The sequence below is a fragment of the Mustela nivalis genome (assembly GCF_964662115.1).
Source record: "Mustela nivalis genome assembly, chromosome: 7".
Taxonomy (NCBI): Eukaryota; Metazoa; Chordata; class Mammalia; order Carnivora; family Mustelidae; genus Mustela; species Mustela nivalis.
The window spans coordinates 42,375,246-42,403,085 of NC_139026.1; the positions used below are offsets into that span (position 1 = coordinate 42,375,246).

Below are 27,840 nucleotides of genomic sequence, written 5' to 3' on the forward strand. Positions count from 1 at the left end.
TAATGCCATTGACATAAAATGCAAATAAAAATTCCTGCTTATGTCACAAGCTTGTGCTTTTACAAAAGGAGCAGAAAATAAAATATTATAGAAATGAGATAAGTACTATCATAGAGATATGAGCAGGAAACCTAACAAGAATGTGCTTAATTTTGCTTCAGATTTCAGGAATTTCAAAGACCAACTGATTTCTGAGTCGAGTCTTAAATACTAAGTAGTTCTTTGCTAGCCATACCAAAAAAAAAAAAAAAAAAAAAAAAAAAAATGTGCATTTGGTAAAAGAACTCCATGAGGATGAGAGCTTCTGGCACAGCAGGCAAGATGGTGATATTCACAGTAGAAAGGTATGTAAGGTCCACATAAAGAAATTTCTTGAATGACATATTAAGAACATTATGCATCCTGTGTTGGGAGCCACTAAACTATTTTAAGGAGTTGAGTGACCTAATCACATTTGTTCCCTTGAGGGAGTACTTATTCTTAGTAATCCAGGAAAAGCTAAGTAAAAGCAAAATAAAAGTTAGGCCACCTGCACTGGAAATGTAGAGAAGAAAGAAAAATGCTAGAGATATTTCAAGTCTGGGAATCTAGAGGATTCAGTCATACAACAGATGAAGGTGTTGGAGAAGAAAACAAAAAAGGAATCTAAGTACCAAGCTGATTAACTGATAGATGATGGTTCAGAATAAAAGAAACATAGAATAGCAAGATCAGATTTGAGTGATATGTTGGGCAAGTAGAGTTTGAAGTGTCTTTTAAACCTTCACTCATAAAATGTATGATAGTCACTGTAATAGTTAATTTTACGTGTCCACTTGCCTGGGCTAACAGACACCCACATAGCTGGTAAACATTTCTGAATGTGTCTGTGAGGGTGTTTCCAGAAGAGATTAGCATTTAAGTGAATAGACTGAGTGAAGAAGATCCCCTTACCAGTGGGTTTCATCTGATCCATCAAGGACCCAAATAGAACAAAAAGGTAGAGGGCGGGCGAATTTGCTTTCTCTGCTTCAGTGGGGATATCCATCTTCTCCTGACTTTGAACATTGGAGCTCCTGGTTCTTGGGTCACCAGACTCAGACTGGGACTTAACACCATTGGATACTCTGGTTCTGAGGTCTTCAAACCTGGACCAGTACTACACCACTGGTTTTCCTAAGCTTTCATCTGGCAGACAGCAGATGGTGGGACTTCTGAACATCTGTAATCACGTAAGCCAATTCCTCATAATAAATCTCTTTCTATGTACTTATATATATCCCATTGGCTCTGTTTCTCTGGAGAACCCAGACTAAGAGAGTTATTATTTTGATTGTCATTATGTCATTTTCTATTTAATTGAGACCGAAGAACTTTGTGGACTTGGAGGAATTATGATAAATCACACACAATTAAGGTATAAGCTGGAGACTGACATTTGAGCTATCACTGTTTCATTGATGGCAGTTGGAATCATGGAAGTAGATGAGATAACTAAATTTCAAGAGATAATAGTATCGAAGCAGTTGGTGCAGATGTTCTGATTATTCCATATTTCTGTAACTACTAAAAATTCCTTAGGTTAGTGTTCATTTCACTCGTGAAAATTTTTAAATTATTAACATAATAAATGCATGTTTTTATTTATTTCCTTTGTGATCTAATAAAGCAGCTGATTGTATTGAAGATTGCCTCAGGGACCTTGTGATCTTTGTATAGAGTTACTGGTGGGCCCTATTAATATTTACAGAAGGACTAGGAAATACTTGTTTTCCTGGATTAGGACATAACCCAGTGATGTGAGCAAACATACTTTTAATGAAAATAGTTTTCTTAATTGAGGTATACTTGGCATACAATATCCTATTACTTTCAGGTATACATAATAGTGATTTGATATTTGTACATTGTGAAATGATCCCTGCAATAAGTCTGGTTGCAGTCTGTCACCATATTGTTATTACAAAATCATTGACAAAAAAAAAAAAAAATCATTGACTATATACCCTAGGTTGTACCTCTCCAAGACAGAAAAATAAATTTTTAAAAAGAATAAAATTTGTTTTTAAGAAGAAAAAGGAAAAAAGTAGAAAAAAGTAAGAAAAAAAGAGTAAAAGTAAAGTGAGAAAAGTAGCATTATTTTACATTTTTGCTGATCTTTTTCATGACCGATGTAATAGAAAGTGGGCTAGATTTTCATGTCTTCTTGGTGCATTTAATCTGTTGTAATACCACATCATGTAGCCTCTGGAAAACTTTCTTATAAAATGGTAAGACAAAGAGAATGAAAAAAGAAAAAAATACTTTAATATGATTTCAAACTAATTTTGACTTTCTAGACCCAAGAAAAGGGTTTCTGGACCCCTGGAAGTTCCCAGGTCACACTCTGATAGCTGTTGATATAGTTCAGTTGCTTAAGCAAACAACATTAAGGTTGACATTATCAGATTTCCAATTGCAGAGCCAATCAGTCCTTCCCCAATTACCCAGGGACTTTTGTACTGTGGAATATAGAAAATTTGACTCTTGAAAGAATCTGCAACTCTTTGTAAGAGCACCCAAATTTTCAGGCAGAAGAAGAACTGAGGTCTCTAATATCCTCTCTCCACAGGGACATAGCTGCTAAAGTAGACTATGGTGGATTGGAGGTGTTCTGACCCAGGCTTAGTAGCAAGGAAGAACAAATATCCACCAAACAAAATGATCTTGAGGAAAAAGGAAAGCTTACTAAAGCTCTAATTTGAATATATAGATGTGGGGAAGGAGGAGGTAAGGCCCTCTCCATTGGAGATATGGCTGGTCTTGGAAGACTCTCAGGCCTTGGCCATCTGTGTATGTGTTTATGTTTTAGAAGGATTACTGAGCAAGCAGATATGGAAAAAGAGAATGGTAACATTTGATACTGGAGCTTGGGACAGGGATCTGGATAAGCACAGGTGCCCCATCAGGATAGAAAGGCATTCATGGCACTTTGTAGAGTAGATTTTAACCACAGTGTTAAATGAGTCTGTTGAAAGAAACAGACTCATCAGAATCAACAAATCTTTGGCAAATGTTTGTAAGCTAGTCACCTCCTTTCACCTTCAACTAACATTCTCTTTACCTCCCTCACTTGCAACTAAGTTCAACCAAGGATTCTTGGATAATTTAATTTGGGAAGTGATGGTTAGCCTCAAGAAAGATAGCCTAGGACTTAGAGTAGATAGGGTTTTAAAATGTGACCTCTTGGGGCGCCTGGGTGGCTCAGTGGGTTAAAGCCTCTGCCTTTGGCTCAGTTCATGATCCCAGCATCCTGGGATTGAGTCCTGCATCAGGCTCTCTGCTCAGCAGGGAGCCTGCTTCCTCCTCTCTCTGCCTGCTTCTCTGCCTACTTGTGATCTGTCAAAAAAATAAAAATAATAAAATAAAATAAAATAAAATAAAATGTGACCTCTTAGGTATCCCTGAGTCATGGTGGTATAGATCATATTGTTCTAAGACAAATTGAATCATTTAAGAATAAGTTTAAGACAAATTAATATATGTTAAATAAATTTTGGAGGGAGATTTCAGTATTTAGAATTTAGGAATTATAATTCATGTTTATGTTATGAAATGACTATATATAATCTGTTCTTCTTATGATAAAAGTATAAAATTCTTCTTCATTCTAATAAACAATTGTAAAAATTATTTTCATGCAATAAATTAATTACATTTTATTTTAATTTTACAGAGAGAGCGTGCACATGAGCTTGCGGGGGTAGAGGGATAGGAGGAGGGCAAGAGAGAATCTTAAGTAGGTTCCATGACGAGTGTGGAGCCCAACAGGGACCCCCATGTGGAGCTCCATCTCAAAACCCTGAGATCATGACTTGAGCTGAAACAGTTAGATGCTTAACCAACTGAGCCACCCAGGCACCCCCATATCTGATAACTTTTAAATCTAGTTACCTAACTTTGAGCACCAATAGTTTGTTTGATAATATTAATGTTATGGATGTTTGCTTGCATGGATCCTGAAAAATTACATTTGGGTGTGAATGGCTAGGCCAAATAAAAATTTCAGGGAAATCATTCTGTAGCGTAGAAAACGTAGAGAGAATGGTGTATATTTATATTGGATAAGGTATCAAAAAACATGGTGAAGATCATATAAGTTTCAGTGGCCAAAAGTAATATTTGGGTACATTTCTTGATTTGAGAAATTTAAATCTTATATATTTTTTAATCTATTTTATATCTATCTATATAATATATTCATATCTATATATAACCTATGCCTATGGATATCATACATACATATTAACACATTTTAGACATAGATATAAATATAAAACATAAAACGTGTTATAAACACACATACGATTATATTCAGTTATGTTAGCTTAATCTTCTTCACCATCTTCACTGATTTCTGTATTTAGTAATCATGTATGTGTATGGTATAGCCTTTGAGGAAAGATCTAATTCAATATGATAAATGCAATGGGAAGTTTGTGAAACTGCTTTTAAACAGTAAAACTTGAATGAAGAGAAGTTGATCTTACCAGCCTCAACAGAGGCTGAAGTAATTGTCAGCTCTGCATGGAACAAGCAGACACTGGGCTCTAGTTGTCCTTACTTCGTTGGCCCTTGAGGATAGTCTTACTAATGAAAAAGACTATTATCTTTCTCCAGAGACCGAATTTCTGTGAACAACACCACATTCTTGTTAATTATGGCAAAGCTAGTATATGAGACTTGAATACATATATAATTAAGAGCATTTTTGTTAAATTGAAGGTGCTGTAGAAAAGAAGAAAAATGGCAATCTGCCAATGAATAATTTCTATGGAGTAATAGAATTAGCTTAATGGTCATCAAGAATGAAGATCCAAGTTTGGTTGGTTACTTCTCTTGATACTTCCTTTGAATTTTGTTTTAAAACAAAACACATGTTTAAAAATTTTGTAAAAATTTTAAACCTTAAAGCTATTTATAGAACCACTTACAATTTTCCCTTAGCAATACATTCGGATGATGCCATTCTTACACTCAGACACAACCAGTGCTAAGAGTGTAGTATTGCTATTTATTTGAATGCATTAGTTGTACACAGAGAAAGAAATGGTATTAAACTCTGCATAATTATGTTACAACCATCTTCTTGTTTAATGTGTTTCATTGGATATCATTTTGCATCAGGACATATATACCTGCCTTGTTCTTGGTAATGCTATATTATGGACATACCATTGACTTACAGACATTTACTGGCTTGTTGTTATTGGTTTTTTGTTTGTTTGCTTGTTTTACAAATAATACTTTTGAATGTCCTTCTACATATATCCTTGTACTTTTCTATACACGTTTCACCAGAGTAAATTTCTAAAAGTGGAAATTTTGGATTGGGAGGCACTATGGGCTCTGATTCTTCATTATTGGAAGTCCTTGTTCATGTCTTCGTTAACTATTTAAGAGAGAAAAGCAGAATGGGCATAATAGGAGTGAAGCATTTCTGTTTGGAAAATCCATAATGTCCTTTTTTTTTTAAGGACATTAAAATGCAAGCTAAAGGGAGATATACTTCCGGTGGAATTGAAAAAGCTGAAATTCCTTACTGTGTGCATATAGATATATGTATATATACCTTTATATATACACATACACACTAAATGTTACAATCCATTCCATCTTTATGATTACAGACATTACAGGGTAGTGTGGGTACACAAGGTAAATAAAGCAAACTCTTCTCCCATTTTGCCAGATGTAGCATTTTAGCAATTTTATGATCATACAGGTTGGCTTAATGGATTGACTTGGGTTGAAAGCTGGTAACGGCGAATCTTTGCTATTTAAGATCTTCTTCCTTCATTGCTCCAAGGATCTTCATTCCTACACTACACTATGAGCTCTGAAATGGTGTTTACTTTGACATTCTTCAAGTCTTCATATCTTAATCTGAAATCTGAGACCTCTTCTTAAGATAGGCGCCTCCCTGTTAAAGCTGTCTTCCTCTTGGCTAACCCAGTCCACCAGCAATCTGAACAGTTATTGTATTAAAAATAAAACTGTCGTCCCAGGTATTGATTAAAACTATTTTGCTGGGGTCCCTTTTCAGAGCATTAACTCCCTGAGAGAAAACAGAGATCCTAACCAATTTCTTCCATGAATGGCAACCCCAGCACAATATACCTAGTGTCCTTCGCAGGAAAAGTCAGGAGGTCAGGCAACCCGGATCACAAGTTTATCAGTATTTACATAGTTTGTCAGTATTTACATAGAAAGGATGTTTAAAGCTGATCCCAGACCAAGTATTGCAAACATAATCCTAAGAAATAATTTTAGTTTTAACACATGGAGTTTCTGCAAGATGCTGGAGCAAGTGAGAAATCATTTCCAAGCAAAGAGTGATACTTCATCATCTTTTACAAGTGAGAGGAAATCAAGGAGAAAAAAAAAAAAAAAACCTCCTCTCTTCTAAATGTCTCATCAAATCGATGGCTATTTTCACAGTCTTAATTGACAAAATCCAGTGTCCTCCATTTCCTGATGTGAGGAGTCCGTTTTCAAGGTGACTATCAAGGTCAAGAAGAGTTTTCAGGCTTTTCTTTGCCTTGACCATGAGTTCTAGTCCTTCAGTGGGAATCTCCTTGAAGGGTTGGAATTCATGGGCCATGACAAAATCTATGTTTTAGGTAACTTGTCTTAAAAAATGTTAATTTCTAGGGGTACCTGAGTGGCTCATATGGTTAAGTGTCTGCCTTTGTCTCAGGTCATTATCCTAGGGTTCTCGGATCAAGCCCCATGTTGGGTTCCCTGCTCAGTAGGGAGCCTGCTTCTTCCTCTCCTCTGTTACTTCCTCTGCTTGTTCTTTCTTTGTCTCTCTAAAAAGAAAAAGAAAAAAAATTTCTAATGATTAAATTTATCATTGACTCTTATTTTAAAATAGAGGTAAGTTTAATTTTTTTCTTCAAAATTTTTTTTCACCTTTAGGTTGAGGTTTTTACTTGTGAGATGATAAGATGAGGTGACTTTTATTTTTTATTATTTTAAACTATTAACTAGTTAATTATTAGAAAGAGTGCACGTGTGTGCAAGAGAGGTGGGGGCAGAGGGAGAGGGAGAGGAAATCTTAAACAGGATCCACACTCAGCATGGAGTCCTTCAAGGGCCTGATCTCATGACCCTGAGATCATGAGCTGAGTCAGATGCTTAACCAACTGAGCCACCCAGGCTTCCCTCTTCCTTTTTTTTTTCTTTTTCTTTTTTTCTGAGATGACTTTTAAAGGATAGATTCTGTGTTGGCTAGTGGATTTTTAATATACCAACTAAACATATTTCAAAAATGTGTTCCTTCATCAATTTCACAAGAACTGAGCACCTACTTTTTGCTGTCACTGAAGCCCTATCTTTGGTTCTAGGGATAGATGTTAAGTTCTTCTCTTTGAACAATTTCGGGACTTGTAGAATCAGTAACAAAAGTGTGTGAAAATTGCTACATCAGTGATCCTGGCTATGCAAGCACAGAGAAAGGCCAGTTAATCAGTCTGGTCCTTGTTAAGTTTGACACTTTTGAGCTAGTTATAGATAGAGTTTAGTTATATCAATTTTCATGCTAAAAGGCTAAGAAGAAAGAGAAAATAGTGAAACAAAAATATGGCCTGATTTCCCCTTTCTTATAGCCTATTATATGTACTTGGAGATCTACTTAAATCTTTGCACTGAGGTAGATTGACATAATACCATCTATGTAGAAGTGCACTCTGAGGGCTTTCTTTCCATTGTTGTTGATTAGAAACTAAACAGAACTAAACTAAAACAGAGTACAGGCCACTCTAGCCAACCACGGACACTGGGTTTATGGAGAAAAAAATGGCTTACTCATTGGATCCAAAGCCAATATTTTAGCAGGCTATATCCTTTCTGAAACTGCCTGAGAGGATACATCAGTTCTGTGAATTCAGTCAGCATGGTAACACCTTCTAGAAAGCTTTCTAATATTTTAATTATTTAACATGATTTATCTCATTTTCATTTAATGCCTGTAAGAGTTTTTTGTTCTTATCACAGAAGAAGAGGAATAGAGAGATGGCAGTGTGATTTCCTTCTCAACTCCTTGATAAGATTCCATTAACAGAATTAGTGGAAGCTACTAATGGCAATGTTTGGACCTATAGACCAGTTCAGTTTGCTTCCACCGTAAATTTGGCTTTTTTCCCCCTCATATGCAAATATGCATATGAAACATGCATATTTCATTGTTTCATTTGTCATTTCCTTTTTCTCAAATCATTTAGAGTCCTGTTAGAATGTAATCCACCTTATTATTTTGTTAACTTATTTTTTCTTTCATTAATTCTTTCATTCTTCTATCCATCCAGCCAGCCACACTAAATACTAACCACTGTGCCAAAAGCAGAAAGTACAAAAATGAATATGACATCCTTCCAGTCCTTAAACAGTTCTCAGCTCAATGAAGAAGAAAAACAAATAAAACATTCTTTTTTACCCATTTCAGGTTAACTTACTGAGTCAGAAAAAAAGAATACATTTTCTGTATCCAAGTCTCTTAGAATTAAGTTTAACCAAAGTGTACAAATTTCTTGCCAATGGTGTCCAAGTGTTGCCTTTGGATGATTCTAGGTCTTCAGGCCTTCTGGGGTCACCTTTTCATCTGATACTCAAACCAAGTTCCTAATAAACTGAGCTCCTATTCTTCATTCTGTTGGGAAATCTGTCTTTCCTAATGTCTTCACATATTTTTAACAAGGGTTACATGTCTCCTGATTTCCTTTTACTCTTATCTATTACTCTCCTATGTTTTTGAGTCTCACCTTTTATCTTGCCTCCCTTCTTTTTTGTCCTCGCATGGCCCAATACCTTCATCACTCAAAGCACCGTGAATGCCAGGCTTTTGTACAGCGACCTTTTACTGAAGGCATAACAGAGAAAGCATCATCTTAAAATTTGATACATTCCATCCATGTCCCAAAGTTCCTTTGCTGCACCTAACAGGGATTTCTTACTTGCTTGCCCCCTCCCATGATGTGCCTTTCCTCCTCCTTAGAGACTTTTCCCATTTCTTTCTCTTCAGATTTCAACTTTCTTCCAACAGCCCCAACTTTTAAGCTGACAGAAGACAACTTCCAATTTCCTACCACGTTATTATGAAGAATATTTTGGTTCTCTGTTACAGTCCTCTCATTCTAAACCATACCTAGTAGAGTCTTTAGACTTTATAAATTCTTTTTAAAAAGCCACTCTAGCTTGTTTTTTAAAGCAAAATAATCATGTACTTCTGAGATGAGTATCTCTCTCCCAGAATGACAGGTTTTTTGTTTTGTTTTGTTTTTTTAACGCTCTTTTTATTTTCCTATCATGTTGTTATCACACTGGCAGATTTACGAAGTCCTTAAAAACTAAATATATGTGGAACTATAAAAATTACAGTGAAGAATAATAAAAATACAAAACTATGATGTGGTTCTTTAAGTAAAGCTAATAATGGGGTGCCTGGGTGGCTCAGTTTTTAGGTGTCTGCCTTCGGCTCAGGTCATAATCCCAGGGTTCTAGGATCAGAGCTGCATAGAGCCCCAAATCAGGCTCCCTGCTTGGTGGGAAGCCTGCTTCTTCCTTTCCCACTACCCTGGCTTGTGTTCCCTCTATTACTGTTTCTCTCTCTGTCAAATAAATAAGTAAAATCTTTAAAATAAATGAACAAATAAGCTAATAAAAATATTGATAAATTCAAGTCCCAAGTGACTTGTAAAAACAAACAACTTTAGGTTTTTCAAGGTTTTGTGTCTTAGAATTGTGTATATTTAGAGGCTGAATTGCTTTGTTTACTCACCAATATTTGTGTAGAAGCCAGAATTAGGTCACAACACACATACAAAGACACACAGATATGGACATTTATGTCTATAGGAGGTAGTGAACTATTCTTATTAAGACTTAGGGAGATTCTTTAAATGCTTGTAATTTAGAAACTTCTCCAATTCATTTAATGAGTTATCAACCTGTATTATCAAGTTGAAAATACACTGAAACAGTGTTTTTCAAACTTAGGTATGCATAGCAATCACCATGATTGCTTGTTAAATGCAATTTCCTTCTCCCCAATGAATCTGTGTCTGACACCTAGTGTGGAGAGTGAGGAGTTCACATTTGTGTAAGCTCTCCATGTATGTTCTAATAAATATGACCAAACTCCTTTTCTAGGAAAATGGGTGGGCAAAGTGGGAAATTTAACAAGATGATTCATGTTACTTAAATTCCAACCACCAAGTGAGGTTGTACCTTCCGACTCTGTTGACCTTTTTCTGACAACATAATGACTTATTTAATGAACATAAACATCAGGTTCTAGTAGTTCTTGTTGAGATACTAATTATATATTTTTAAAATATACTAAAATATATATAATAATGATTTCTAGTGTTTACATAGGGTTTTAAATTAAAAACCATTTTAACATATATCTTTTCTTTTTACTGCATCCCAAACAATGGGGTTGATACAATAATTTAAGATAAGTGAACTCTATAGTTCTCCCAATAGGCCAACAAGTCTAAAAGAGTACCACCGATAACCAAACTGCTCTAAAGTCACCTTACAGCCTCATTTTAAAACCCAGGTAATATTTCTGGTTTATTTAAAGCTCTTCAGAAAAAAAAAAAAAGTTAACCTTGAAAAAGTCAGGGTCTCTGTGCTAGGTTGGGCTTTAATCATGACAATTCGTGCAAAAGAGGCAGGTTTGGAAGAGCTTCTGCTCCTGGGGTGTTCCAGTAAAGGCATCACTTGAGAAAGGGAGTTTGAAAAAGTCCAGACTTTTTGTTAAAACTTCCTACTGTGCTATAGACAAGTCTCCCCTTTCCATCAGGTCAACCTTCATTTATCCCTCAAATTTCAGTCTGTAGATATTTTGTCAGAGGTTTCTATGACCCTTCAGTCTTAAAATAAAGCCCCCTTTTTTTGATCCTTTCTATCCTTCATTGCATTTATCACAATTGGAATTATAAAATTTTTGTGTGTTTTATTATTTAATAGAATGTGAATTACTCAAACACAGGCATCATGTTTTGTTAACTATTCTTATGTTAAAGCCCTAGTCCTTTGGCCTGGCCTAGAGGGAAACCTAATTCATACTTGCTAAATGAATGAATGAATGAATGAATGAAGAGTAAGAAAATGTCTGATCAGAAAAGATCTCAGTATCTTGTATTGTCAGGCCTCATAATACACAAGAAAATTGTCTTTTGTTGTATGAGAGATAGGCTGGGAAGCTAGAACAGATTTTGAAAGTGCAATGTTGGGACGTCCCAATCAATTCACTACATGAATGTAGGTGGACAGAATTTGAGACTGCAAAGTTAGCTGAGAAAATGCTGACTGAGGAATACTAGAAGCATAAAATAAAATTGCAGTTTACTTTAACTGCCTTGTATTCTGTACCTGCCTCATAGATAGAATGTGTGCACTAAAACTTTTGACACTTAGTCTGAAATGCTAGAGACTAGAGTGCAGGGAGTGGCTTGGTGGGGGAGTCCGTATGTCCACACCAGCGGGACTCTAATGACAAAAGGAGAGTTCAGGGAGAATCAGAACCAAAGTTGACTCTCAGATCTATAGACAAAATTGTGATTAGATTAAGAGGTAATGTATGAATCAAGGATAATTGATTCTTCCTCCAAAAGATACCATCTTTTAAAGTATCTAGAATGTCTTAGTGATACTGTTACAAGTAGTTGATTTTAAAAGAACCATATATTTATTTGTACAAAGAGAAAGCTGAGTAAAAACACGTTAACATCTTGCATTATGTCTGGGGAAGATATCAATGAAACTGTAATATCAAAACCAAGGAAAATGAGAAGATATGCATGGAGAAGTAAGTCAAAGCCATGAAAATGGAATGTTTTATAATATTATAAGAATGATATACTAACTGCTACACTGCACTGAAACAACTGAAGTGGTTCTTTAAGGCAGATAGTCACCATCCTAAGTTTTTTTTATTGTTGTTTTGTGGGGGTTTTTTGGTCCTTTTGTATATTGCTTACATCGAAACTCTACCAGGGAAAAAGTAGGTAGTTTCAATCTCTTCTTGAAACTTAGGCATGGGTGAGGAATTGGTATTAGGGGACAGGTTTGGGATTCAGATACACCCTATTTTTCTGAAAAAGGGCTGCTCTGCACTTGACTGATGACTTCTTGCTCCTAAATGATTAATTAATTTGGATATTAAAAGGGCAATCTCTTGGTGCTCCTTACACATGCTAAATCTGAGAGCATTGGCAGAAAGCATTAGGAATCTGCTGGCTTCTTTGCAAGCCTCTGGTACTGTCTGCAACAGGGTGTTAAGTTCACTCAAACTGGGTGTTAAGTTTGCAGATCTCAAATATTAAGAAGTATGCGACCCCAAAGTAAATTTTCCAACATATTTGAGTTCCACAAGTGAGAGTCTGGTAGTTCCCAAAACAATTGGGGGTGAAACTTGCCAGGTTAACATCTTAGGTCTATCACTTTGTGTCTTATGACTTGGAAATGTAGGTTAAATTCTGTGTTAATATTGCAGAACTATAAAATATGGTAGTAGTAATGTTGTTATGAGTATTGATATGAGTTAATTATGTAATTTGCTTTTATGAGTGTCTGGCACTAATAAGAATTAAGTAAGTGAGAGCTTTTATTATTATTATTCTGTATTAGTAGGTATGTGTACTCGCATATTAATGATTGAAGAAATGAAATAAAAAGTTGAGTTAAAAAAATAACAAAACCCTACAATTTTATAGCATGCTCCTCTAACACTTGGAATTCTTTTTCAGGTGAAAAAGAAAATTTGTTCCTTAACTCTATTTCTTCCTCTCTTTGGTCTCATTGCCTACTCTTCATCTCTAGATCTGTTCTTTCGGACAAGTCTCCACCTTAAGTCGATACAATTTAACTATAACATAGCTGAAAAATAATATCTTTTCTCATCCATACTTCATGACATCTTGATAATTTTACTTATGATTAAAAACCTACAGTCAAATTCAGGTGTCATCCAAATTTTCATCAGTATGGACTATACCTTATATTTATAGATATAAAGCTTGATCTAATACATGAAGATTTCTAGGATCAGAAGGAGTATCTGGAGCCACTGTGTACATTTCTTATTTTTTTTTTCCAGTTTGTTTCCCTTTACATTGTTTTGGTTGATTTTTATACTCTCTTAACAGGTATACTATAGAAAAGAGTCAAGAAATTATTTTCCAACATAAAGCCAAAGTTTTTACCTATATAAGCAGAAAACAGAACTTGAAACACATTACATGTGAAATCTAATTAATGATACCTATGCATCTCTTCTTTCACCTGAGTGATATCCAAGCAAAATCTCCAATAAGCTTTTTTTTTTTTTTTTTTCTTCTGCAGGGATCGATACTTTTAGATTTGGATCAAAGTATACCAAAGTTCAGATTACTCTCTCTCTCTCTTTTTTTTTTTTATTTCTTTTTTTCCCCCTACAGTTTATTGCTTTTGCTTCTTTATTCTTCATCCTGGTTTCAATCACAACCTTTTGCCTGGAGACACATGAAGCTTTCAATATTGTTAAAAACAAGACAGAACCAGTCATCAATGGCACAAGTGTTGTTCTGCAATATGAAATCGAAACGGATCCTGCCTTGACGTATGTAGAAGGAGTGTGTGTGGTGTGGTTTACTTTTGAATTTTTAGTCCGTATCATTTTTTCCCCTAATAAACTTGAATTCATCAAAAATCTCTTGAATATCATTGACTTTGTGGCCATCCTACCCTTCTACTTAGAGGTGGGACTCAGTGGGCTGTCATCCAAAGCTGCTAAAGATGTCCTTGGCTTCCTCAGGGTGGTAAGATTTGTGAGGATCCTGAGAATCTTCAAGCTCACCCGCCATTTTGTAGGTCTGAGGGTGCTTGGACACACACTTCGAGCTAGTACTAATGAATTTTTGCTGCTGATAATCTTCCTGGCTCTAGGAGTTCTGATATTTGCTACTATGATCTACTATGCCGAGAGAGTAGGAGCTCAACCTAACGACCCTTCAGCTAGTGAGCACACCCAGTTTAAAAACATTCCAATTGGCTTCTGGTGGGCTGTAGTGACCATGACTACCTTGGGCTATGGGGATATGTACCCCCAAACATGGTCAGGGATGCTGGTGGGAGCCCTGTGTGCTCTGGCTGGAGTGCTAACAATAGCCATGCCGGTGCCTGTCATTGTCAACAACTTTGGAATGTACTACTCCTTGGCAATGGCGAAGCAGAAACTTCCAAGAAAAAGAAAGAAGCACATCCCTCCTGCCCCTCAGGCAAGCTCACCTACTTTTTGCAAGACAGAATTAAATATGGCCTGCAATAGCACACAGGGTGACGCATGTCTGGGCAAGGACAATCGGCTTCTGGAACATAACAGATCAGGTAAGGCACAATTTCAAATGCATGCCACTAACCACTTTATAGACCAGTATGTCCCTCAGGTAGAAGGCAACCATTTTCATTGTCTGCAAACATTCCTGAGTTTTCAGTTCTACCCTCTCACAATACACATGTTTGTGTCAGGCTTGTAGACAGCTAGACTGTAGCTTTTCTCAGTAGATTCCAAGTAGAAGCCTGTGTAGCTGGTCTATAGAGTTTTCCTGCTTTAGTGGGAATGCCCTTTGCTGATGGTGCCAATATTTTCTTTTGCCCGTTTGTTGCTTTTGTGCCAATGTTTCTTTGTTCCCCTGCACGATGTGATGGTATGATACTGGCCATTTTCCATTTTTCATTCTCAAAATGTTGATTTCCTTATCATTTGGCTTGGTGTGTTTGTCTCAGTTTTATCTCTGCCACATGGGGCCATGCATCTCAACCTATTTCACAAGAAGCAGTTACTTAAAAAAAATGGATGCTTGTATATCAACAGACTGAACACCAAAAAGGTGATATGGAAGATCATAATCTTTGATAATAAAAGTCATCCCTAGTAATATTCTAGAGGATTGATTACATTTTCATTATTGTTAACTTAGGTAGGATATTCAGTATAATCCTTTTAGATTGGGTAAGATGCTATGTAATATAATAAATTTACCATTATCCTGGAGGCAGATGATCTGCTTTGTCTAACCAATGGCAAAGCTGAAATTCCTTGAGGATTTCCTTTTTTATGCACTATACATTGGGCTCTGTTCCCCTCCGAAACTGAATTTTGGGTGATTTACTGATGAATCCCTACCCCCTCCATTGCCACAGATAATCTAGAAGACAGTGACTGTAAATTAATATTCATTTTGCCAAAATGATAGTAATGTGCTCTCTATTTTATCTAGTACAGATTAAATATTTTATAGATTAAACAATTTAATTATGTTTCAGCCCACTATGAAAATTAAAGATATGTGCATTCCCTGTAACTTAGATATATTTAATCTTTTTCTGTAGAAAAATGATTCATGATAACCCCAAATGAATACTTTTGCATATCTTAGAAAAACACCAATTACACAAAGCAAGCAAACAAACAAAAATGGCAGGTAACATGTTCATTCATTAGTTTCCAGAAGTTTATATGAAGTAAAAGGGGAAAAAAAATGTGGCTGGAACTAAACTTCTTCTTAAAGATTTTATTTGTAAAGATCCTTATGCTTATTTAATACATTGTTCTGCAAATTCTGTCAATATATCTGAAAACTATCAGGCAAAAAATGTCTTTATGAAAGGTGGAGTTTAGTTGGTGTCGCTAGTCTCACTGGACTGATCGCAGAGTACCTGTGCAGAGTCCTTATGAAGGGCATGAGAAACAGGACAGACACACTCTCAGCCTGGATAAATATTGTTATAACAAGGCTAGCATCTAGGCCAATCAGATGCAAATGTCTTTGGCAAGCATATAGAAGTAAACAGTTTTTTCAAGGGCATTTGGAGAAGTTACTTTTATTCCATCATTATGCTCAAAAACTTTTTTTTTTTTTCACTTCAAAATGGAGAACCTGGGCACAAAGGGAGTTTTGGGATTATTTTTATTAAGATTTTTTTTTGAAAGTTACTTTCTGCAAATATTATTAGCATGTGTCTTAAAGAACTCCAAAACCAAATATGTACCTAGCAGTTTTTCCTTAAATAGATTCTACTTTTAAAGATTCTTATTCACAATAACTAGATAGCATGTCAAAAATCATGATATTAATGTGTGTGCTATGTCATTATCACACTTATTTTGAATTCATATTAGTTCTGTAAAAGTCCATTTCCTTTAGATAGAATCCTAAATGGAATTAAAACTTCCCAAGGAACATTTCTCTCCTTCTCAATACATTTCCATTTTGCTCCGTGTAAATTTCTGTAGTGAGTGATGAAAACCCTTTTTCTTATCATGATGTGATTATTGTGTTTTGTATATCGAGTGACTGTACTATGGACATTCAGTGTAAACTCTTTGTACTGTCTCATTTCCTCATCCATCACTGTCTGTCAATGGGCATGGTGCTGTGACCAGTGTTATCAGGTGACGACAGTACAGGAAGTGAGCCGCCATTATCACCCCCAGAAAGGCTCCCCATCAGACGCTCTAGTACCAGAGACAAAAACAGAAGAGGGGAGACATGTTTCCTACTGACGACAGGTGATTACACGTGTGCTTCTGATGGAGGGATCAGGAAAGGTAGGCATGCATTTAATCAGATCTTAACAGGTGACTTAGAAATTAAGTGCTGCAAATATATGGAGTGATATAAATGCTCTTTTGTCATTTTGTAGGAAAGACTGCACGTAGTGTTCTCTTGCATTCCTTATCACCTCTTTTCTCATTATAAACATTTAAGTTTATCATAATAGCTTACTTGATTGTCCTATCTGAAAGGCATTTCACCCTTCTTTCTTTCTTTATATTTTTGGTTTCCATTAGTCTATGGGAAGAATTGTAATGGGGTGTTTAAAAATTAAGTCACTCAGCTAATTAATATAATGTACTCAACAGTTTTTAAACAGTTTTCAACTACACGTAATAAAACTCACTAATTGGGTCTATGCATATATTTGATAACTAATTGATAAAACAACAAGGATTTTTTTTTCCAAAGAAAAACTTTAAACACACTGTATTTAAGTCTCTTACCTAATATTTGGGCAGTTTTGCCATGATTCATTTCAATGTCAGAAGGTCAAAAATATCCAACATCCTTGGCCATATAGAATAGTATATGCCATAACTTGAGAGGCTACTTATATACTTACAAATTGTGCTACAGAATTTCTTTTTGAGGCAATAATAATACTTTTAAGTTTGTTACTATTTTCAACCTAAACTAAAATGTGCCTGGCACACAGAAGACACTCAATAATTATTTGTCGAATGAATAAATTTGGTTGGGCAGGCATCTTTGGTTAAGAAATATAACAGAATATTGAAGCTCTACTCCATTATGTCCTTCCAATTTTCCAGATGATACCACCATCTATGACTATTCCCCAGGAACAGCTTTTTGTTTTTGTTTTGCATAAACTTGACAGATCTCAGGACAATTCTCCCTCCTTAAGAAATAGTTTTGTGACGTCTGCTACCCACTCTTGTCCAAGGGCTGATATGCTCTTTGATTGCCTCCTACTTTGATAATTCCAGTTGCTTTATTGCCATGGCGATCTTTCTCTGCTTATTGACTGAATAGAGAAAGAACTATAATAATTTCTTATGCAATGGACTGAATTTTAATGAAAAGCCGGTCTAAAACTTTCATACTAGTGCAACTGCATTTAAAAAATACTGCACTTTTTTGCTATTCATTGCATTTTCTCCCTATTGAATACTTCAACATTTTAAGCCTTAAATATTTATTTTGTGATGTCTTCTCTCTTTGAAATGTTTCATTACCCATATTGTACATCTCTTTCATTACTTCTGAGCACTTTGTATTGTCCTTTCTGTCTCCATGGCTTTGAGTCTCAAAAGAGAAGACAGACTCTTCTTTTATTTCTTCAGTATGTACTATTTTACATACTTCTTCATTTCAATTACTTCCATTCCTCTGCATCTATTATTTGCACCAAAATGTATTTCAATGATCTGAATAGGTTTATTTGGTTGTTTACCTTTCTACATTTAAATATTAAGTGCTAGAACAATTTTTAAAATATTTAGAAGATAGTGTACTATCATAGTATTTAAGCAAAATATGTATACATATATTAAATAATGATTATAATATGTAACTAACAATTTCTTGTATAGAACATTATATTTTAAGTGCATTACGTATCTTTACTCACTATATGTATATATATGCATATATTTGTATATATGTATATATGTACTTATATGTAATACGTGGTTACATTCACATACATTTTTGAGCATCACTTAATAAATCGTCACATGCAATATTTATACTAACATTGCTTGTTTAAGAACTTAGCTAAAATTTTTTCCTTCCACTCTTAGACAATACTTTGGATTTTAAATGTCAAAGGAGATCACATAAGAAAAAATACTTTGCAAATTATAAATCACTATGTTAATATAGAATTTTTCTGTAAAATGGCAATGTTTCATGAGCAAAGCAATTAATAAGATACCTAGTCTGTATGGAAAGGTTATACATGAAATCTTATTTCACAAATGCAAAATTCTCTTTATCAATGAGCACATCTTTAAAAATTCATCTATGGACTTTTATTCTTTGTCATTTCTCACCACAATCAACTTCCTTCTTCATTCTTGCTTAGTTTCTTTACACCTTGAAATTTTTTTTTTTTCTTTCAGGCCTTGTAGTATTTTTGGTTAATTTCACTTAATTTTCTTAATTTTTCTTAGCGTGTTGTCTTGTTATGTTTGTCAAGAACCCATTCATTTCTTCTCTTGTTCCTTTTTATGTAGATTATAAATTTCTCCTACTACTTTCTCCTACTTATTCAGAACATTTATTTGCTATATGATCTCTTTTTTATCTTTCAATTTGGTCTCTCTACTGATTTTTAGACTTCTGAAAATTCTCCTCTATATAGATGAAAATAAAGGACTAGATTCCCACTGAATTCTTTTTCTATCAACAAATATGAATATAGATGGGTGTACATTAAGAAAATTTATGGATCCTCTATGAAAGTGAACTCTCAATACTTAGAACCTATGTTTTTATTTATGCAGTAGTGTTTAGGAAATCATCTTTCATACACAATAACATACCCATTGATAATGCATGGCTAAGCAGTTTTAGTATTGCCCCAAATAAGCATATGCTCTTAAGAATGATATAAAATGCACACCATATATTTAGATGCCAATTCCAAGTAGGTTCAATATTGTGTATCTTCATGAATCATATTTTTTATCATTCCAGTCAATAAAAGTTTGCTTAAGCAAAAACTTTATCAAATTTTCTATCACAAATGAACCTGCAGAAAAAAATATATACATACTTAAAAGAATAACTTATAATTTTACTAATTAAATACTTGTTATTAAATTATAACAGAAGTATTTTCAAATGAACACTGAAATTGTAGCTATTAAGAGTAAAAGGACTTGTAAACAGAATGGATGATATTTATGCTGAAAACTGTAATTCAGAAAAATAATTGAACATTTAGAATGGCAACCAAAATTTACATATAACTAGTATCGTTAATAGAAAATCTTTGCCTTTTTGGAGGTCCCATTGGGAGCTTGGAAGTTGTGGGAGACCAGATGTAAATTTTTTTTTTAAGACTTTATTTTTCTCAGATGTAAATTTTTATAAGAATGAATGATTTATAGGTGTTAACACCTCTCTAGTCCATGCATATTTACCAGTTTGCTTTTAATCAAACCAAATCAATGTTTATAGTGTAGTTTGCATTTTTAGATTACATGGCTAATCACGATAAATTATTCTTCCTATAATTCCCCAAGTTTTATTTCCAGTCACTTTAGAGAACAGCAGTAACAACTAGCTTTCCAGGCACACGGAGGTCCCCATGTAAGGATAAATTATCTGCAATTCTTTTTAAATTATTTAAGACATCCCCTTATTAAGAACTCCATCATCTATTGGAATAGGATGAAATATATATCACCTCCCATGTTTTATATCTCCAAATGCTAACAAGACATATTGGCAGATAATTCTCTTGTTAGCAGAAATTATGTCCTGGAGAACTTCACCACACTTAATGGGTGGCATAACTTTCCCTCAGCAAAATCTCAGAGAAGACATCTAGTGTGATGAAAGTTTATGTATGTGTATGGGGAAGGAGGTTCCTACTCAAAGCTGCTTCACCCCACAGTAGAGCAGTTATTGCAATCCATGTCCCTACTTGTCCTGGGTGCTGATGAATCAAATAATCACTAACGCGCTTAATTTCTCCTTTTCTAGTGAAAGGAGAAGAGATGGTACTAGCTTCTTCCCCAGAAGTCCATGAATATACAGAATTAGATAAGGAAGTAGTTTGACAGGAACATGGGAAAGCATAAAAGGCCCATTTTCTTTCTCATATAGTGATCATGCCCACCGAGGGCCAATTAGAGTCCGAGGAATGAGCCCTAAATCTAAGGAATAACAAAGTTCACTGAAATTGTATGTACTTGCTCAGATTTGACTGTCCAACAGAGAATTTCATTTCCTTGTTCTACAATACTTCTTTTCAGTAGATCTGTCAGACAGAACATTTATTTCCTGACTGCTTTTTCAGCCAATAGTGGTCCTGCTCTAAAGACAGTTCACTTCTAACTTTACAGTGTGCTACCTCCCACCATCTAACCACCTCTAATCTTTTCTAATAAATAGTACCACAATATCTGAGTACTTCCAAAGGTGACCTTGATGGGAATGTTGCTTGAGTAGCTAAGGAAAACCACTGGGTTAAAGCTTGTGAGATGTAGCTTTTATCCTGTAAGTCCATGACTATCACCCATGAATGATTAGAATGTGAGATGACAGAAAGAAAAAGTGAATCAAGATCAAATGGTTCTCAATTTCTGGCAGTGGAGAGCCAACTGAAAACATCAGATAACCAAGTTCCGATCGTAAATTCACTGAAATTATGACAACTTATATTTCATTTCATTTCTTTTTTTTCCCTTTCTTTTTTTCTTTTTTAATCCAAGGAGCTAGAAATGAGCATCCATCCCATATCGCCTAGATAATGGCATCCAATGTCATTATTTAAGAATCATCCTTTTAACACTATAAAGCTGGAAGATTAAATATGCTCAGAAAAAAAGCCATCCACTTAAACCTAATCCTGCTTACTAGCTTAGTAAATCATAAAAAGCGATAAGAAAAAAATAACCCATTTTTTTCAGAAACATATTCTGAAATGCATGAATATTAACCAAGTTTGTATCTTACTTAAGTTGCTTTGCCTAATTCTTAAAAGATTTCTAGTTTTTGTATGTCAAAATTACTTCAATGCAAGATATAATCTGGGAAAGAATAAATTTTGAAGGATTACAACTATAATTTGTGATAGCTGGTTTAATCTTCTGGGAATGACAGCTCTAGTGAGCTTTATTACTTACTTTTTTAAAGTTACAAATGGTCTCAGTATTATTTCTTTGTGGGAAAAAAAATTTTTTTTCCTTGAACTCAAAATAGCACTTTGATTATCCTGCATGGTATTGTTTGTCTCTGTCTATTTTCTGGTTGAATTCAACTGATGTCTGTGCATTTTTCCATAAAAGGATATGAAAAATCCCGAAGCTTAAACAACATAGCGGGCTTGGCAGGCAATGCTCTGAGGCTCTCTCCAGTAACATCACCCTACAACTCTCCTTGTCCTCTGAGGCGTTCTCGATCTCCTATCCCATCTATTTTGTAAACCAAACTGCATCAGTCGGCTAAATTGTATGAATTCAAGTACTGTCTACCCCATAATGGAGATAATTAAGTGTAGAGTTACTCCAGGTTCCATTAAATACAGTTAAAATCCTGCATGATACCACTATTTGAAGTCAGAAATGCCACTTGGGTAGCTAACAAATCTTATCCTGGCTTTAAAGATGACCTAAAGTAGTGCTACTTCTCTGTATTCATTGCCCCGGTCTCCTTTCGCAATAAAATGACAGGTAGTGTCAGCTATTGGCCAGTACATGAATACATAAACATACCTTCAGGGAGATGTATTTAAAACAGTGTGCTTCCAAATGCCAATCACCTCATTGGAACTTCATTTCTCGTGACTCTAAACCATTTTGAAGATGTTTGGGATTCTATTTTGATTGCACACAACATGACTCTGGTCAGCTCATTTGCATGGACCATCTTGTCTCTATCACCTGAGAGCAATGTCACAGAGTTCGGGCACCGTGGATGGCTCGGGATATGTGTACTTGCGTCAAACCATCCGGCTGATACAGAAACACTGGTCAGCTGTTCTGCATGTTGAACTGTGGGGCAGGGAGGGCGAGTTTCTCCTTGGCATTTTTTTTTTCTTTATTCTTTGAAAGAAATATTTGTTTTAACTAGTTTAATTTCTTGATTGATTTACGTTTCTTCAAAAATGCTGTATTGGAGTTCTGAATGTCTCTGGTTGTTTGCACACAGATAACTGCAAAGAGGTTGTCATTACTGGTTACACGCAAGCTGAGGCCAGATCTCTTACTTAATGGCTTGGGGAAGGCACAAAACATGAGAGAAAGGTAACTGCCGGCCAGGCTTGCATTGTTTAGCCAGGAATTGCTGCTTGGAACTAGAGTCATCTATATCTATATCTATATCTATATCTATATCTATATCTATATCTATATCTATATTTTTTTAATCCCAGGATTTGTCATCATTTTCTGAGGCAAAGTGCCAAATATCACCCAAAGCTCTCATGTCCTTTTTTTTTTTTTTGTTAATACTCCCTCCTTTATTTTTATTCATTGATTTTTGTGCAAACATCAAAAATTATTGTGGTTCACAGGAGGCTTTTTTGACCAGCCTTAAATTTCTGACTCACAGGATTGATCAGATTTTCAGGCAGTATTTAACCAGGTGCTTTGTCCTGTATGTTGTTTCTGTCTGTCTGTCTTAGCTCCCTGTCTTAAATGTATATGCCATCTGTCTTCATGAAGCACAGAGATGCCTTGATAAGATGTTCCTGATTTTAGTACTGGGTCCTCTCCCTTGCCCCCTGCCTTCTCTGCCCTTTGGAACAGCCTCTCTGCTTTGTGTATAAATGAATGACGCCCTGCAGACTACCTAAGTCCATCGGTACTGTGAACCTTTTTTGATAAGCAGGATTTAAGCAGCAGCATCACCATTACCATTGGTTGCTTGCTGCACTGTCAGTTTCTACTACCTAGCAACCAGCATTCATCACTACACTCCAGCAAAACCCCGAGGGAGTTTTATTCAGCCCAAGTGGAAGAAATTCTGTTTACAACATCCCTGGGAAGCCACTAGTGATGGTGTGTCTGGTGTATTGGGCGTGTGAGGGAAGAAAAATGCCATAATATAAATTGAGGGATAAACAATATTTCTAAGGCATTCGGGATCCTTGAGACTGTTGATTAATCCTTAATTCTCATGTTTATTTTTTTTGTTAGGAAGACAAATGTCATTTTTATTATTGGCCACATAACATCTATTACTCTATATCCCTAAGTCCTAAAGCATGAACTGCATGTCAGAGATCTTGTACAGCAACAAATTTACCCAGACATACACATCTGATATTTAGAGATTCAATGATCTTTTTTAATAACACCACACTTAGAAAGTTATAATGACCTATAGCATTGTGGTAAAGGAATTAATATGCTGTCTGGTGCTGCTGTTATTGACTGCAGTGTTGTACAGAATTTGTCATGGATTTTTGACCGCTGAAAAAGGGACAATGGAATTTAGCCATACCAAGGACTGTACTGGAAACAGACTTCTGCTGCTGAATGTGCCCTGATGTGACCAGGTAGCACTTGGAAGAGGTCCCTGCGTCTCCACGAGGCATCTAAAGCTTAGAAAAGAACTGTGGCTGGAACTCATTTGGTGCTCCCCATATGAGTGGTCTGCCATGGACTGGCCAGGAGCCGTGAACCAATTGTAAATACCAACACGTGTGCATGGGTCAACAGCTTCAGCCATCTCACATCCAAGGAAGCCGAGTCCATGACCAACATGGAGCTTCTGAGTAAGGCCCATACCTCCGTGAATCGCCCCTCTTGCGCCTGCAGTAGATCGTGCTGTGAATCATACGAGGCAGTGATATCGGTGTAGTATAGACGTGTCGTAATTTCCCTTACTTCTTCTTTGATGTTTGATTCCATGAACATTGACTCTCTATTTTTTTTTTATAAACCACTTATGTGGTTGTCTTTGTTGTGAGGTTTTCAGTGCCTATTTATCAAAACTAACCTATTTTTTTGTCACCTGTATGTTTAGATCTGGAAAATCATTATGACTTTAAAAAAAAACTCACCGACATTATTCATGGTTTAAGTCCTTTGTCATTGTAACCTCAATTATAAATATTACAGAAAATAAAATTCTGGCGATGAGAGTATTTTTTTATTAAATGATCGAGGAGTAATGTCAGTATATAGTAGAGTATTAATCAAATTATATCCTAAAATGTATATTTTGCATAAGAGAGATATTCTTCAATCAATTACTTTTTTGTGAGTTTTGTGGCAAACAAAGCTTGAACTTGTCTTTAAAATTGTTGTAGTTGAAACTGTGTTAAGAATTCTTCATCTTGCTTAATCAATATTTCCAGAATTGATTAGTTCCCCTGGGATTCTGAATATAACATATAACCTAATTATGAACCCCTGTATTGTGGAACTTTTGTGAACATTTCAAGGTGCATGCACAACCTTGACGATAACAGATGGATATGTAACTAACTGAAATGAAGAATAAAAGGCAAATAAGCTGGGGATAAACTTGAATCCTATCTGATTAAATTATTCATATTCTTTCCTTGGCTCTTCTCTTTGTTTCGGAATTTTCAAAAGGCTGTACTATTTTTATGTTTCACGGTACCAAACCAGCCAGTTACACACAATGCAAGGAATTTGGGATAGTAGGATTTATACACATACATAAGTCTCACTTTCATTCAAGTCTTGGATATGTAGCCTTTTCTAAGTGCTTTGCCTGCCTAAATTTCTCTCATAATTCTGAGATGGAAAATTATTAATTATTTTGCTCTCCAATATTTGTATGTCTCTTTATGAATGATACTGAATTTTCACTTATACTTTCTGACTTAATCATCACAGCAGTTCTGGAAGTAAATATGTTTTCTTTTCATCTTATTGATGGTGAACTAAGGATCAGAGAGGCAGAATGGCTTACTTTTATTTTTGCTACAGATATTCTTCTCTGCTATAATTTCTTATGGTTTTAATATTATCCAAGCCTCTTGTTGTAAATGCCTTATATTCTAAGGACGGCTTCAGTCTCACTTTTGGGTAATGGACCTCTGTTTTGGCAGCACACCACATATAACTAAAGTCCCATTCTATTGTGGGGTTATGCGTAAATTTATCCTGTAAAATCTATAAAACTATCAGGATTAGGGGAAGGATAAAATGAGAAAGAGAAATGAGGTTGGCAAATCCAACACTTTCCTATTATGCACCAATAGATTCTTTCCTACATCTAAAAGTGCTCAGTGTTGATTATTAAGAGTCTCTTAGGAAACTGAGTTCATAAAAGGGAATACATCTAGGTATAATTACTGATAAAATGTTTTGAACGATGGTGTCAGAATATAAGATTTACTATAAAGAGGAAAAATGTACAAGAAGGAGGAAAGAATGCATTTTAATAGATGATAATTACCATCAAATTCTGATTTAAAAAATCAAGATTAAAGAGTCATGAATGAAAAGTGAAGATACTCATTTTATCTTTGAAATAAATCACAAAACAGACTAATGGAATAGCAATAGTGAACTTATCCTGGAAAGAGACAATGAATATGTTAAAAGGCTATATTACAAAGCAGTGGCTCTAGAGGATTTATAGCGTGCTTAAAGACATTTAGAGCTAAATGAATCTATTAAAATATTGAAATCCCTAGCAGTTTATGATGATTAAAATATGTGGCTTAAAATTTTTCCTTACTGGCAAAAAATTGTCTCCCTCCCGATTTCTCCTTCCAAAGTTCAATTAATTGTTTAAATTCTCAAACACTATTAAACTATAGATATATATTAATTTTCTCTAACATGGATTCAGTATCATTAATATTGATCCTAAATTTAATAATTTCCTATTCTCCCTTAATCTAACTCTGTTTCAAAAATATTTTTTCATTGTTGTCTAAAAATTAAATAATAGTATTAGTTGATTTTTTTCTTTAATTATCATACAGTCATTCAAAGTGATGGATCACTGAAAATGTATTTTTTTTTTATTTTGTTTTTTAACCTTGTTTCAAACTTTATCCCCAGGCTTCTTCAGCTTAATTAGCTGCAAAGAATGACTTATATATAAACAAAAACTGAAAAGGGCTGCAGTGTCCAAGGGGCTTGGGTGTAAAAATATTAGAGATCTAGATTTTATCAGATCCATGAACAAAATTTTAAAAAGCAGTCATCATATAAAATAGCAGCTCCCAGTAACTTCTTCAAGTTTTATCTTTTCCAGAAGTTGACTCAATTTAGCTTGCTTCATTCTTGGAAGCTTCATCAAAATTCTCCACAAGATGTGGAACTTTGTTATCCTCCTCCTCTCCGGTAGCAAGTGGGGCTTTTCCATCCACAGATTGTGTGGGCAGAACTTCAGCCAGTCTTCTCAAACTAGTCAGACTGTCTGCACCAAGTTGGTTTAAGACCCTGCCTTTCTGGGGCACCTGGGTGGCTCAGTGGGTTAAGGCTTCTGCCTTTGGCTCAGGACATGATCCCAGGGTCCTGGGCTCGAGCCCCACATCGGGCTCTCTGCTCAACGGGGAGCCTGCTTCCCTGCCTCTCTGCCTACTTGCGATCTCTGTCTGTCACATAAATAAATAAAAATCTTTAAAAAAAAAGTTAAAAAGACCCTACCTTTCTGTCAGCAGCTCTCTCTCAGCATGACCTGTAATGGTGAATGTGTTGGTTGCCAGTGGTGCCTGAGCTTTGGGGTTCTTAAGGTGAATCATTGTTCCTTAGTTTGTGAACATATTCATTTCTTCAATACTAGAGATATTGTTTACCCCTAACTTTTTAAAGGAGCACTGAAGTTTTTTATCATCTGTTGTAGCCGTTCTATGAACTGCCTTCTTCTTTCTGCACGCTGTTCCTTTCCCACCGATGTGCACTTGTGCTAGCAGTTTGGCGAGTTTCTCCTGGTTCATGATAGTTTTTCATCTTGTTGGGGGCAGAAATGGGACCGTGTGGGGGACCAGGGCTGGTACTCAGGGGGATCTCAGGTGGACCAGCTGAGAATATTGCACGCACGGGGATGCAAGATGGCTGAGTAGGCAATATTTTTTTTTAAAAGATTTATTTATTTGAGAGAAAGAAAGAAAGAGAACCTGTGCATGGAGTGAGGGGGACGGGAAGCTGGAGACAGAGAGAGAAAATCTCTGGCACACTTCCCACTGAGCACAGTCCCCAGTGTAGGGTTCATCATGGGACTCCATCACACCACGGCCAGACCATGACACAAGCAGAAATCAAGAGTGGGAGGCTTAATTGACTGAGCCACCCGGGTGCCTCTGAATATGAGTTTTGAACAACAAGATATTCAAGGACTATGGAAACCTCATCTAGAATCCCAATTATTGTTGGAATTAATAAACTAATTTTATTAAAAAAATAGATTATGTTTTAGAGCCGTTTAAGTCCACAGCAAAATTGAGCAGAAAGTAGAGAGCGTTCCCATTTTCCCCTTGTCCCCACACATGCACAACCTCCCCTTCTGTGCCCCACACCCTAGTCATATTTGCTACAATCTGTGAACCTACAAAGACATCATTACCACCCAAAGTCCTTAGTTT

At 35.6% G+C, this 27,840-nt stretch overlaps 1 protein-coding gene and 1 pseudogene across 12 annotated transcripts in view; one reads left to right on the forward strand and one right to left on the reverse strand.

The window, feature by feature from the left end:
* KCNC2 (potassium voltage-gated channel subfamily C member 2) overlaps positions 1-24,832 on the forward strand; it is a 186,592-nt gene extending 161,760 nt beyond the window's left edge. The window contains exons 3-6 of one of the 11 annotated variants that reach the window (XM_082740418.1): positions 13,467-14,394; positions 16,454-16,618; positions 22,473-22,567; positions 23,705-23,790. In XM_082740418.1, coding sequence (XP_082596544.1) covers positions 13,467-14,394; positions 16,454-16,618; positions 22,473-22,534 — 1,155 coding nt within the window. In that variant the 3' untranslated portion in view covers positions 22,535-22,567; positions 23,705-23,790. Of the gene's footprint in view, positions 1-13,466; positions 14,395-14,793; positions 14,898-16,453; positions 16,619-21,610 lie in introns of all 11 variants that reach the window. The other 10 variants (XM_082740419.1, XM_082740421.1, XM_082740420.1 and 7 more) reach the window with 10 other exon arrangements.
* A 1,691-nt stretch (positions 24,833-26,523) lies between these two features.
* On the reverse strand, positions 26,524-27,208 carry LOC309870219 (transcription factor BTF3 pseudogene; annotated as a pseudogene). Its single transcript has 2 exons — positions 26,906-27,208; positions 26,524-26,698 (listed from the first exon to the last, which is right to left on the reverse strand). The product of its transcript is annotated as a transcription factor BTF3 pseudogene (transcript).
* Positions 27,209-27,840: the final 632 nt, after the last annotated feature.